Source organism: Eptesicus fuscus, chromosome 11 (assembly GCF_027574615.1).
Source record: "Eptesicus fuscus isolate TK198812 chromosome 11, DD_ASM_mEF_20220401, whole genome shotgun sequence".
Classification (NCBI taxonomy): Eukaryota; Metazoa; Chordata; class Mammalia; order Chiroptera; family Vespertilionidae; genus Eptesicus; species Eptesicus fuscus.
Window position 1 is genome coordinate 22,291,791 of NC_072483.1, and position 14,854 is coordinate 22,306,644.

At 37.7% G+C, this 14,854-nt stretch overlaps 1 protein-coding gene across 1 annotated transcript in view; it reads right to left on the minus strand.

Annotated features, from left to right (window-relative positions):
• LRP1B (LDL receptor related protein 1B) overlaps positions 1-14,854 on the minus strand; it is a 1,704,605-nt gene that overhangs the window by 266,036 nt on the left and 1,423,715 nt on the right. Inside the window, exons 50-53 of the mRNA XM_054723549.1 lie at positions 12,942-13,064; positions 10,938-11,057; positions 4,944-5,072; positions 459-581 (exon numbers count right to left, since the gene is read on the minus strand). Of these exons, the coding sequence (XP_054579524.1) occupies positions 459-581; positions 4,944-5,072; positions 10,938-11,057; positions 12,942-13,064 (495 nt within the window). The remainder of the gene's footprint in view (positions 1-458; positions 582-4,943; positions 5,073-10,937; positions 11,058-12,941; positions 13,065-14,854) is intronic.

Consider the following 14,854-nt stretch of genomic DNA (forward strand, 5'->3'; position numbering starts at 1 on the left):
CCGTGCACGAATTTCGTGCACCGGGCCTCTAGTGTGTAAATAAGATAAGGTGAAAGGAAAATGCTCAGTATCCAGTTATCCTGGTAGTTGTGAATTGCACTTTTCTCTCTCACTTAGATATTTGATCTGGCTGTAAGAATGAACTAGATAGATGGCAGCATATTATCTTTGTGTACTTCAAAGTACGCAAATCCAAATACATTTTTAGAAACATTTTTTGGTGTGGTTCCTGATCAGAATACACTACAAGAAGGTATGACTTCCAAGTAAATGTATAATTATTGGAGAGTTTAAAGAGGTTACATGTGGGATATCTGTGTATTACTGAACTTAAATGCCTTTAATGATGTTAATGAATGTGTATCTTTGTATTTGTTATTTATTTATATATTCTTGGAGTCATTTTAAAAGACTAATATTGAGCCTGAGGCTGTTTCCAGGAGTGTAGGTACACTTACCACACTGCTGAGACTCATCAGAGCCATCTCCACAGTCATCGTCATGGTCACAAACAAACTGCTTGGGAATGCATCCTTTATTATGGCACATGAAAGCATTCTCATCACACGTATTATTGGGAGCTAAGAAAGACATCACAAAAAACCAAGTTAGATGAATTCCTATTTTATCTTCCCCCACCTTAGGAGCTTAGAAAATGTTTGCTGTTATACTCAATAGTTATTTAGAAATGAAACTTTATAAAATATTCAACATATCAGATAAATTAATAACATATATTAATACACATTTATTAATGTATTGGAATATATAAATATAAATAGATATGTAATTCAAAATTTTAGTATTAATGAGTTCAACTGTTCTAGAGTGAACCCCAAAATTCAGGCCTTTGAGCAATTTGTAAGTTTGCTAAAGGTGGAATCCAAAGGTTCATATGTGATTTAACAATAAAGATTAAAATAAATAAATAAAAATTTAAAAGTTTGTCAAGAGTAATAATGTGGCTGAGTTTTTCTCTCTTCTGTGCCAATGCTAGTAAAGGGATAAAAACTTGCTTTATTTGTCAAAAAATGAACCTGAAAAGACCACAAGTACCAATGCTCATTAAAAAGTGAAAAAAAATAGTCCAAAGGTCTGAGAAAGTTACTGTTTCCAGAAGAAAATAAAATAGGTGACTTTACGAGTTAAAATAGGTTAATACTTATGGTGTGATGAGCACAACACAAGTATCACATTAAATTAGGAAACAAAATATCAATCGTTTAAGAAAAGTGACCCATGACAGTTGTGCTCTATCTAGCAAGGGCCCTTACCAGTGGGAAAAATGGTTGATGAAAATGGGCTTTAAAATTTCAGCAGATGTTAAAAAAATGGCAATTTGTGCAGATGAAATAAATTTTGATATCATGTGCATGGGATCAGAGAGGTTTGAAGGGATCATATAAACATTTTTAATGACATTTTCTTACACTTAAAGGTAAGTGCTATGATAAAATTCAAGGTTTGAGATATTTCCAATGTCAATAATCTGCTATATAATGAATGTTCACTATCTTATTGTGGTTATCATTTCACAAAATATGCATATATCACATCATGTTATATACCTAAAACTAACACCATGTTATATATTGATTATATCTTAATTCTCATTATTATATACAGGAAAGAGGAAGGCTTTGCAAAAAGTCACTCTGCCTCTTCCATTTGTATCTTGAGAAAGCTATTTATCTTCTTTGTACACCTGTTTCTTTTCTTTCCTTTCTTTCTTTCTTTCTTTTTTTCTTTCTTTCTTTCTTTTTTTTTTTAAGAGAGGAAGGGAGAGGGAGAGATAGAAATATCAATGATGAGAGAGAATCATTGATCGGCTACCTCCTGCATGTCCCCTACTGGGGATCAAGCCCAGAACTCCAACATGTGCCCTGACTGAGAATTAACCGTGACCTCCTGGTTCAGGGTTGATGCTCAACCACTGACCCACACACTCTGGACTGTGCATCTGTTTCTTTTTGCATTTAATGAAGATAATAAAACCTATCTGATAAATTTATGGAAGAACTAGGCAAATTGTAAGAAGCAGATCAGCTCATGTTATGTACTCAAATTCCTACATGCTCTTTGAATTTCTATCTGACAATTATTTTTGGAAGATCCCCAAAACACTTCACTGAGATATTGTGGGAATTCAATCATGTAAATAAAAGCACCCACCAAAAATAATGGACATATAATGAACACTTGAAAAAGTCTAGATGCCTTCCAACCTTTCTCTTCTATGTCTTAAGAGGCACCTTCCTCAATCTAGAACAACTCTCTTTCTTCTCTTTGAACTTTATGACTCAGATTATAACTTTTCTTTTTTCTTGAAGTCCTTCCATGAGATTTCTAGGCTTTATATATATATTTCTTTGTGATGACCTAGTATCTTTTATAGATATACTAGATGCTCGGTGCACAAAATTTGTGCACAGGTGCAATCCCTAGGCCTGGCCGGCGATCAAAGTGCAAGCACCTGGCATGGAAGGGCAGGTCCCAGCTGACCTCTGGGCCCTGGGCAGCACCTGGGCCCCTGGGCCTCCGCCTGCCCCCTCCACCTGAGTCACGGAGCCTGAGTCCCCACGCAGAGATGTGGTGAGCATGGCCGGACACCGTGGGCTGGGGTGCAGCGTCGACCTCTGGGCTGCCCAGGGGTGCTGCATGGAAGCTTGGCGGGCAGTGTGTTCTCTTCCAGCCAGCCTCGCAGACCAGCTCCTGCGTGAACCCACAGGGAGCCCAACTGGCTCCTGCGGTCCCAGAGGCTGCGGCCTGGCTCACCCGAAAGAGGCTGCACGGGTGCAGGGCGGGCTCCTCGTGGCTGCCTGGCACCTGAGCACAGGGGCTTCCCTGGTGCGCGAGCCCTGGCGTCCCAGGGGAGGGTAGCGGGGAGAGTGCGAGCGAGCTTGGCGGACACCCCGCATTCTCTTGTACCTCCGTCCCCATCACCCCCACACCCAGATAGCCAGAGAGAGGTTGCAGCACGTTGCTGATACCCGCCATGTTCTACACCACCCCCTGATGGTCAGCGCACATCATAGTGAGCAGTCAAACTCCTGGTCAAGGGGACAATTTGCATATTAGGCTTTTATTATATAAGATTTTCTAACACTTGAGGTATTATAATTATTCTTTTACATGCCTATCAGTTCCCTACCCAAGGCTGCCTCAAACTCTATGAAGAAAGAAAATCTATGCTTTCAACTCAATAATGACTGAAACAGCCGAAACCGGTTTGGCTCAGTGGATAGAGCGTCGGCCTGCGGACTGGAAGGTCCCAGGTTCGATTCCGGTCAAGGGCATGTACATTGGTTGCGGGCACATCCCCGGTAGGGGGCGTGCAGGAGGCAGCTGGTCGATGTTTCTCTCTCATCGATGTTTCTAGCTCTCTATCTCTCTCTCCCTTCCTCTCTGTGAAAAATCAATAAAACATATTTAAAAAAAAAAAAAAAATAATGACTGAAACAGATACATGACTAGGCAAAACAAATATATGTGTGTGTGTGTATATATATATATATATATATATATACACACACACACATATATATATATACACACACACATATGTATATATAAATTTAGTCAAGTATGATTTATTTTCGAGAAAATTGTTTTAAAAAAACAATATGAAAGCCAGATAGAACCAGCATTAAAATTTGACCATTATAATCAAAGTAAAACTCAGTTACTAATAACTTCTCTAACTTTGAAATGTGCAACAGCTTATATAACTCCAGTGAATTATGCCAATTCTAATACATGAATTGTTCTTTAAAACACTAAGCAACAGAGGCTTATTTGGCATTAACACTTTCAGATCACTTGAGTACAATTTATTGTGTTTGAGAATAATTTACTTAATAGCACCCATGTGGCCCAAAGTGTTAATATGCCTCCCAGAGTGTTAACTGTTACAATAGCAACACTATACTGGGACCATCTGGATCCCTGAATTGATGTGTAATCCTTCATTATGTAGCCCTCAGCGGCCCCATTGACCTTTACAGACACACACATCCGTTTCAAGATCAAAGTGAATTATTCTACAGTGCCATGGATTCTGTGCACATAGGCCTGCTCAAAGTTTTCTTTCTCCTGTCTGCTTTAGCTATTCCCCTTATACACATACCACACACACCTACATTATGGCTTCAAATACAGTTTTCAAAACGTGAAGACAGGTCATTGGAGTGACGATTGGCAGAATTCACTTTAATGAGCAGAGTTCACAGCCATGTTTTTGATCAATTGCTCAGCTGGGCAGATTCCCTATGTGACCTTGGAACCCACATTCAAATAAATATTCAGTCTCTTCATTTTCTTGATCATGCAAAGGCATTTCTCTAAATTTTTATTGTTAAGTAATTCCCTGTAAATTTCCTGGGGTTACCTAGAGTCAGAAATGTAGTAAATTGTCTGACCTCCAAAGGTGTACCTCTGACCCCCCAAGTTCATTCAGCTATATCCACACTATTTTTACCTGACCTGAGGGTTAATACCCTATCCATAGGGCTAATAGGTGTTCACTGACCTTCTGATCAGTAGTTACTAGGGATCCCAGAAGCCGTTTACAGAGAATTTGAAATGAGCAGATCTAAAAGTTGTCACAGTGGGGGAGGCGGGACAGGGTAGAAGATGCTAAAAAGAAAGTAACAACCCTACCACACTCACACACATATCAGGGAGTTACATTATCTCAAAAGTGAAATGATAAATCTGTGTTCATCTAAACGATGTAAAAATACGTAACCCAATTGTGCACGTTGAAGGGATCAGAGGGCTTGCTGAACTGCTCTGAAGAGCATCCCACCTCATTAGTTCTGACACTCCCTGTGAGTCCAGGGAGTGAGCAAGGGAGAGAAATGTGAGATGGTGAGCAGTCCAAAAGCACATGTCTGAGGATGCGCGGCCGCTTTCCCACACACACAGCCCCGCCGAGTCCGTACCGCAGCCCGCTGTGGAGAGCTCATCGCTGCCGTTCGGACAGTCCCGCTCCCCGTCACACAGCCAGTGCCGCGGCACACAGGCATGGGAGCCCTGGCAGCTGAACATGTCGGCTGCACAGGTGATGGCACCTGGAACCCAAAGGAAAGATGCATTAAGTCACGGCGTGTCTGCTGGAAAACATCTACCATGGACATTTCCTACAGAAAGAAGGGAGGCAGGAAAATGTGGCTGTCAAGGAAGAGACTGAAGTTATTTGGCATCATCCAATATTATCCTTCTATAGATATTTACACATTTTCCTCTCAAAATGCATTCCTTTATAATTTCAGTTATACTTATTAAAGCTACATGGCTGAAAATAATATTTTCTCTTTGTAAAATATAGCAAATGTCATAGAATCTTACCTAATAATAGACAAACATGTAAACTGACCGTACCTCCGCTACACCCACAGCCAATCAAAGTGAGTATGCAAATTAACCCAACAAAGATGGTGGGTTAATTTGCATATGCAGGCAGGGAGCGGCTGGGAGGGGAGGGATGCCTGCTATGAGGGGGAGGGAGTGCGGCGGAGGGAGCTACAGGAGCGGTGCTCCAACCAGACGCGAGGACTTGCTGGCTCCCATGCGGGCCAGGAGCGGGGACTTGCCGGCTCCTGGGGCGGGGGAGGGTGGGCTGGGAGCGGGGACTTGCCCACTCCCGGGCGGCTGGGAGTGAAACCAGGGGAAGGAAAGCCTATTCTTGCATGAATATCATGCAACGGGCCTCTAGTCCTACCTAATAATAGACAAATATGCAAATTGACCATACCTCCACTACCCCCAAGCCACGCCCACCAGCCAATCAGGGCGAGTATGCAAATAAACTGAACCGAGATGGCTACAGCCACCCAGAGCAAGGTTTCCCAGGCAACAGAGGGAAACAAGCTTTCCGCCTGCCCTTGACAGGCCTAAGCCTCCACTCAACCTACAAAGTTTCAATTATAGAAGGTAAACAAATTCAAACAGAATGGTGGCAGCCACGGAGCTAGAGAGACCAGGCCAGGCAGTTAGGGGTGACCAGGCTGGCAGAGGAGGGAAGTTGGGGGCGACCTGGCCTGCAGGGAAGGGCAGTTGGGGGGGACCCAGGCCTGCAGGGGAGAACAGTTGGGGGGGACCAGGCCTGCAGGGGAGGGCAGTTAGGGATGACCAGGCCTGCAGGGGAGGGCAGTTAGGGGCAATTAGGCTGGCAGGGGAGCAGTTAGGCATCAATCAAGCTGGCAGGGAAGTGGTTAGGGGGTGATCAGGCTGACAGGCAGAAGCAGTTAGGGGCAATCAGGAAGGCAGGCAGGCGAGCAGTTGGGAGCCAGCAGTCCTGGATTGTGAGAGGGATGTCTGACTGCCCGGTGGGATCGGGCCTAAACGGGCAGTCGGACATCCCTCAAGGGGTCCCAGATTGGAGAGGGTGCAGGCTGGGCTGAGACACACCCCTCCCCCCCATGCACGAATTTCGTGCACCAGGCCTCTAGTTATGAATAAAATGAAAAAGAAATGTTTAAAAGAACTGAACATATCAGGATTTGCACTTAATATAATAACTCATTTAATACTCACAATAACCCCAAACAGTGGAACTGTTATTAATCTCATTTCACAGAAAAGGAAATTGCAAACCTAAGCACCTTGTCTTAACCACTACTGCCATTCTTGTTAATCCCCACTCTGTGTTGTTGAAAAGAATAAATGTATGCGTATTCTTTTTGTTTTTACACACTTGATAAGCAGAACCTAGATTTTCTCTGCTTTATCAATTTAATGTCCCTTTATTTGAATGATGTTGTTTTTCAAATATACACTGAAAAAAAATAAATAAATGCTTATTGACTTGTAAATTCAAAAGGTCATAGATGCTTCCTCCTCGTTCCTCTTCACAATGGCACAGGGTAATAATAAAAGAAAAAAAAATTAGAAAATGATTCTTTCTCAGGATGTTTCCTTACCCCCAAGTATAGCTATACATATCGAATGGCTCCTTTTTTTGTTATTTATATAAAAACTAGAGGCCAGGTGCAGAAATTCGTGCACAGGTATGGTCCCTAGACCTGGCCAGGGATCAGGGCCGATCGGGGCCTTCTGGCTACTGGCCGGGACCTTCCTTCCCCTGCTGCTGGCTGCCAGCCAGGGCATTCCTGCCTTCCTTTATTCTGCCCACCCCCTGTGTTCAGTGCACATCATAGCGAGCAATTGAACTCCGGAGGGGACACTTTGCATATTAGCCATATATATATATATATATATATATATATATATATATATATATATTTGAGTCAATTAGTAATTGGATCCTCAAATCCAACTATTCTTTAATTTCATTTTTCTTGTGACCAAAAGTTGCACATAAAAAAGATTCTAAAAATCATAGTGTTAGGATTATTCAGAAAATGTTAATATCTCCAGGAAGAAAAAGACTGAGTGGATTGCCTAAAGATATTTATTTCCAAACATTTAAAGCAATAATCAACATGGATTACTGGATTATCACTATCATCTTCTCAGCCACAGAGTTATTAGGAGCAGAAAATGCTCTCAATGCCATGTTGTAATATGAGGGGGCAGTAGGGTGACAAAACAAAACCCCCTAGTGAGCTTTTCCAACACAAACAGGCCTTGCCCTGGCATATACTTTAGTTTGGAGAACAGGATGGTAAATGAATGCTGAAAAGTCCCCCAGATAATTCAGATTTGCTCATTTGATTGAGGATAAGTGTTAATAGAATGATATTTAATATGATATCTATTACTGGAGAAAATAATAAAAACTCTATTAAATAAAAGTTGCTTTCATTTAAAAATGAATTTACCTGTTATCTGTTATGTCATTAGTACATTTGAAAATAAAATTACCTTCCTATAGAACTTATTTTTATATTATTTATTCTTCTTATCTATCTTCTCAAGCTTGCCATAAGAAAATAGTATTACTTTCACTATTATACTTTCAATTTGTGCTCTAATTTCTATAATATTTTTGTTATTAAGCTTGAGATTTAAAAATGAGCTTTTTTTCTGCTTCTTGCCTACGTTTTTATTATTACCCTAATTTATTCTCAAGGTAGGTATAATATACATAGCATTGATTTGGCTGTTGAGAAATTTAATTCTGTCTGACCTTGGAGAAGACTGGCGTCTGAATTTCACTGTCTATAAAATGTAGGTTATGACTACATAATTACTCAGATACCTCACACTATGAAATGGCATAAGGCTTCGTGCAGCTAATTTTCTGGCTCCCTTGATACTGTTCCACAGTTTGTATGTTAAGAGCATGTCAAAACATCATAATCAATTGGAAAGAAAATGGCCAAAGAAAAAAACTCATGGCTTCATTCCTCAGTTACCATCATCTGAAGACACACTGATTTCCTCAGGGATATGAATCCCCAGGGAGAAGGAAGACGAGCGGAAGGAACTCCACCAGATCCCTCCCATGGACATAGTCAGATACAAGGTTTGATTGGTAAGAGTTACTCTCTTATTTAGTGAGTGTTTCAAAAATATGAATTGTGGTCCTAGCTCTGTCATCTCTGATCCTCTGAGAGACATCGGCAAATATACCTGGTATTAACCTCTGTGAGTTTCTCTTTTTTTATGATCAAATGATGGAAATGGACTACACTATGATTTCCAAATAGAATCCTCAGATCTTTGCTTAAGGAAGATTGTGTTTACAGCCCTCATTAGAATATTTGGAGATGGGGATTAAGAATCTACATTACAACACACTTCTGAGAAGGACATTTTGTGCACTGAAGGTTGAGAACCACTGAGATAAACTACTTATAAAGTTCCTTTCCGATCCTAAAATATTAGGTTTGGATCATTGACTGATGTTTGGTTTAAAACAGTGATTTTTATGTGTCACCAGCTTGGTGGTTAGTATACAAAATTCAGTCTGTAATTAAATTAAAGTGACTGGATGTTTTGAAAATAGGTAAACATGTCCTTTACGATTTTAATCCTTTAAAAATATTCTCAGGACACTGATAGATACAGGCATGACAATAACAATGGGCACAACAATAATGATATTGCCAGTGACAACAATGATAGACATGACAATAGCTGAAAAATTAAGGAGGAAGCAGAAGAAATATAACAAAAGAGAAGGGAACAAATTCATTTATATGGAACACACTGGTCATGTTAGATAATCACAAGAGTGACAAAAAGATAGATCATTTTGTACCCACTTAATAGGTAAGGAGCTTGAGATATAGGGAATAAAATGGACCGTACCCATGATTACAGAGCTGGAAAATTCCACTCTGTGTGACTTCAGGGTATTTATCCATTTTGTTATACAGTGTCCAGTCAGAAAAAAATAGAGCTATCAATGGAGCCATTTAAGGTAAGGTTAAACAAAGAGTCCACATTATTGTAAAGACTGGGAACTTGCTCAAACCATTGTAAGGAACTAATTTTTTCTGTTAAAATTAAAGAAAGATTTAATAGCAAATAGAAACAAAGTCGTTAAAAGGCACTGGCAAGGCATCTACTTGATGGCTGATTTCCTTTTCTTTTCAGAGCTTTATTATAGCGATCTTTTTATATTTACCATTATCTGTTGAATAACTAAGTTGTTTCAGCTGTATAAATAAAAAGTAAATTTTGGTTAACTTAAATACAAGAAAATAAAGTGTCTGATTTCAAAGGATAGCTCCAATTTTATGTTATTTCCAGAGAACTTCAGGTTAGCTTGCACATTATAAAATCTTATCCATCTGTCTCCATAACCTAAAGAGCGGGCCAGACTCCTGACATTTAATAAATTGGTAAGTGTACTTAACTCTATTTGTGCACCTTATTCAATGATTCAGGAACTTTTCTCTCTAATATGAGGATGAAAGAGCTATGAAATAGAGCTTTTATAATGAGTAAAGAGTATCCTTATAATAAAAGCATAGTATGTAAATTGTCCCCTCAACCGGGAGTTATTGGGGAGTTGGACCAGGAGGTGTGGCCATCCAGGGGAAGGGAGGGAGTACCCAGCCAGTAGCCGGCAGCCACTAGGGACCCTACCAGTGCAAGAATTTCATGCACTGGGCTTCTAGTATATCTATAAATACAAACATATATAAAAACAGATCAGAGAGAAATAGACATACATAAATTATATATTTGTCAAGTATAATAAATTCATAGAAATAATATTTCTTCCTTCTTTTTACCCCTTAAGAAATTATTTAATTCCATATAAATTGTTTGTTAAATGTTTGTGATCATTTAAAAGTAATATTAGCTGTGTAGTTAATATACACTAATTAAATATAGATATTAAAACTATACCTCTAATTATATAAAGCTGAATTTTACTTTATTTTATATGAAAGAATAGAACGTTTTATTTTTTTCCTTTTTATTGAATTTATTGGGGTGAGACTAGTTAACAAAACTATACAGGTTTCAGGTACACAGTTCTACAACACATTATATGTACACTGTATTGTGTGTGTTTTTACATACATTTCAAAATAGTATATAATAGCTTCCTTCTTTATTTTCCATGGAAAACAAATCAATAATAATGATTACTATAATGTACACACACATACAAGTAACACACACATACAAGTGCGGCTTGTGTGGTATAAATTGGTATACTTTTGGAGGACAAGTTAACAATACATATTAAGAGCCATAAAAATTTGATCATTTGACCCAAATAATTTCAGTTATTGAAATCTATTCCAAAATAGCATTGAAGACTAGAAATAAAATTTACAAATATGTTCACTGTGTCAATATTAAAAAGAAACCTAAAAATTGAATAACAACTGTATATATAAAAATAGAAGAATAATACTCATAAAAATAATAAAAACAGATACATAAACTATATAAATAAATTTAATGCTAAGGTAAGTAGAAAACAAGGTCTTCTGTGTACTCTAATATGATAGGACATATGTAAAATGCATCTAAAAACTGAGTGAGAGCAAAAAGGAACAGCTCACCACAAATTCTATCACTTTCATCCAGTCCATCTCCACAGTCATCCTCTCCGTCACACACCCAGTGTTTGGATATGCATTTTTGTGCAGAACAGGCAAATTGGTTCCAAGAACAAGAAGAATCTAGAAAATAAACAAGAATGTCCATTTTAGGTGCAAACAAAAAAGAAAAGATTTGGGACCATCTTAGGACAAATATGAGAGTAAGAACATACTTCTTTAGACTTTACTAAAATCAACGATCCTTTAATAAAACAAGGCAAATTCCTCTTCTCTGTGACAGCTCTATAATACACTGAGTGGCCAGATTATTATGATCTCTGAACGCATAATAATCTGGCTACTCAGTATATATATATATATATAGAGGCCCAGTGCATGACTTGGTGCATGGGTGGGGTCTGGCCAGCCTGGCCAGGGGGAGGGGGGACATGGGCCATTGGTTGGCCTGCCTGCTGGTCGAACTCCTGGTAAAGGGGACAATTTGCATATTAGCCTTTTATTATATAGGATTATATATTATTATAATAATATTATATATTATTATGATCTCTGAACGCATAATAATCTGGCCACTCAGTGTATTTAACAACAGCTTGCATATTTCCTCTGAGTTTCCAGGTTAGCAACATTGTTCCTTCACCAAAGTTCTCACAGGGTTTGACTTGGAGCTAGTCATGATGATGGTAATCCCCTACTCCAGGTTGCTGTTAAAAAAAAAAAAGAGTGTGGTGTGATGAACAGTTATAAAATAAATATTCCAGGAGTGGTCTAGTTATTCTTTATAATTTTTAATATATTTTGAACAATTAGAGAAAAATTATATCCTGGGGCAGGGTTACAATACAGTGGGCACATCAGCATATATTTTTGTTTTTAAAAATCAGGTGACTGAGGGGGTTTTAGCTTGATGGCTAAACCTATCTATACATACTTATTATTTTGATGTTTTTGTTTCTCTCACTTGAGAAATCTTAAGTCTGACTAATAACATCCAAACTCATTGGCAGGGCGGCTGGTATGTTATGACCAAGTTATGCATTAGGAATAGTACACTCCTATAATTCCAAAGCCAGGTTTGTGATTGCTCTCCTCCACCTTCAGCCTGTTCTTCCACTCAGCATTTTTATAACTACAAAAGGTTCAAAAATAAAACCCTTCCAAATTAAAGTCTTCAAAATATAAATTGCTGTAAAAATAAAAATTTTTATCTTGACACTATAAAATATTTTCAAAAGTTTTCGTCTTGCTCTTGCTCCAACCTCTGATCCCTGGTCAGGGAACATTTAGGAGGCAACTGATCCATGTTTCTCTCTAACATCAATGTTGCCTGTCTCTCTCTATCTCTCTCTCTCTCTCTCTCTCTCTCTCTCTCTCTCTCTCTCTCTCTCTCCACCCCCTTTCCTCTGTCACTCAAATCAATAAAATATATACTTGGGTGAGAATAAAAAATAAAACCATACATTTTATTAAATAAATTTTAAAAATGCTTTCTTACCTTGCAAAGTGAAATGAAATGTACACACACAGAAATTAAATGGTAGGTGATGAAGGATAAAATCCAGGTTTCCAGGTTTAAGCATACTATTTAAAGTTATCCACGCAATTAACAGAAACATTTAGAATAATAATAGTCAATTATAGGTAGGAGGAGTCTGACAAACAGTGTGAGCTAAATCCTTATTTTTTATATCAGAAAATAAATATATAGCATCTAAAAGTAATAAGTAAAACAATTAAGGTATAAGCATATAATTTAAATTGATGGACATAATTAAGAAAAACAGAAAAGTTTAAAAGAAAAGACTAGAACAGGTGATTGTAATTCTTTGTTTTAAGGTTTTATGTTCTATTTAATCTATACCATTTTATATTATTTAACAAGAATAAAAATTGATGTTAAACCAATTAGCAGTATTTTGAATAAAATACCTATCTAAGTGAACATCAGTATATAAATAATACTATGGTTTATAACATTAAAGCAAGATATAATGTCTCACTCACCACAGTGTAATTCATCAAGTCCATCTTCACAGTCTTTCTGACCATCACATATCCAGGAATTCAAAATGCATCTTCCACTAGGACAACCAAAATAATTTTCTTCACATTTGTGTTTGTTTTGCACTGTGACAAAATATAGAATGCAATGTCAAAAATTAATTAATCTTAGACTTCTGAAATATAGGTGATAAATAGAAAACAAAATGGAACCGAGATGTTCTCTTCAAGAATGTCAAGATCATGAAAACCAAACCAAACAAAACCAAACCAAACAAAAAAACAAACAGACCTGAAAAAATGACACAGATAAGAGGAAACTAGGAAGATATATTAATCAACTCTAAAGAAAGATTGCATTAAGGGGAAAATTGTTTATATCCAAATAATGTGGAGTTTTAGAAATATATATATACACTGAGTGGCCAGATTATTATGATCTCTGAACACATAATAATCTGGCCATTCAGTTTATATCTTATATAATAAAAGGCTAATTGCAAATTGTCCGCTCGACTAGGAGTTCGACCAGCAGGCAGGTCAGCCAACCGCCCATGTCCCCTCCCCCTGGCCAGGCTGGCCAGACCCCACCCATGAACGAATTCATGCACCGGACCTCTAATACACATACACACACACACACACACATACACACACTGAGTGGCCAGATTATTATGCGTTCAGAGATCATAATAATCTGGCTACTCAGTGTATATTTTTAAAATAATGGAAGTGAGTATAAAGTGAATGAGCCTAAGGCTAAATAATCATTTTAGGTGGAAAATATTCTTAATTCCTTAATCATAAAAAACAAATGATATTATAAAAATATTAGTGGATCTGTGCTTACAAAGTGTAGACTTGATATTACTACTGCCCTATAGTTTCAGTAGGCTTTAACAAGATTCAAATAAATTTTCTATATTTTAAGGAAGAAAAACAAGTTACAATACAATCTCTAAAATTTTTATACCTTGCAGAAATATGAGGATAAAAAGTACTTGTATGAGAAATTATTCTGTAAAATATATATATTTGTAAATATATATATGTATATTAGATTGTGGAATACTGTTATTATTATAACCTCTAAGAGTGGATATGCCCGGGTTGCAGGCTCGATCCCCAGTAGGGGGCATTCAGGAGGCAGCCAATCAATGATTCTCTCTCATCATTGATGTTTCTATCTCTCTCTCTCCCTCTCCCTTCCTCTCTGAAATCAATAAAAAAATATTTTTTTAAAAAATGGACAAAGGACCTGAATAGACATTTCTCCAAAGAGGACATACAGATGGTCAATATACATACTAAAAGATGCTCAATGACACTAATCATCAGAAAAATGCAAATTAAAACCACAATGAGATATCACCTCACATCTGTCAGAAGAGCTATCATCAATAAACCAACAAACAACAAGTGTTGGGGAGGATGTGGAGAAAAGGGAACCCTCATGCACTGTTGGTGGGAATGCAGATTGATGTAGTTACTGTGGAAAGCAGTATAGAGTTACCTCAAAAAATTGAAAATGGAACTGCATTATGAGCGATTCTACTTCTGGGAATTTATTCAGAGAAACCCGAAACAGTGATTTGAAATAATATATTTACCCCTAATGTTCATTGAAGCATTATTTACAATAGCCAAGGCTTGGAAGCATCCCAAGTGTCCATCAGTAGTGTGGACAAAAAAAAAAAAAAAAAAAGGTGTGGTACATTTACATAATGGAATATTACTCTGCCGTAAAAAGGAAGAAAATTTTACTCTGCGACAGCATGGATAGACCTGAAGAACATTATGCTAACTATTCTTCAAACAGTTAAAAAGAAACAGGGCTATGACCTTTTCATGAAAGGCATTTTTCTAAGAATGCAGATGGCACTTTTCAGAGCTTATGTAGGTAAACCTGATAAATA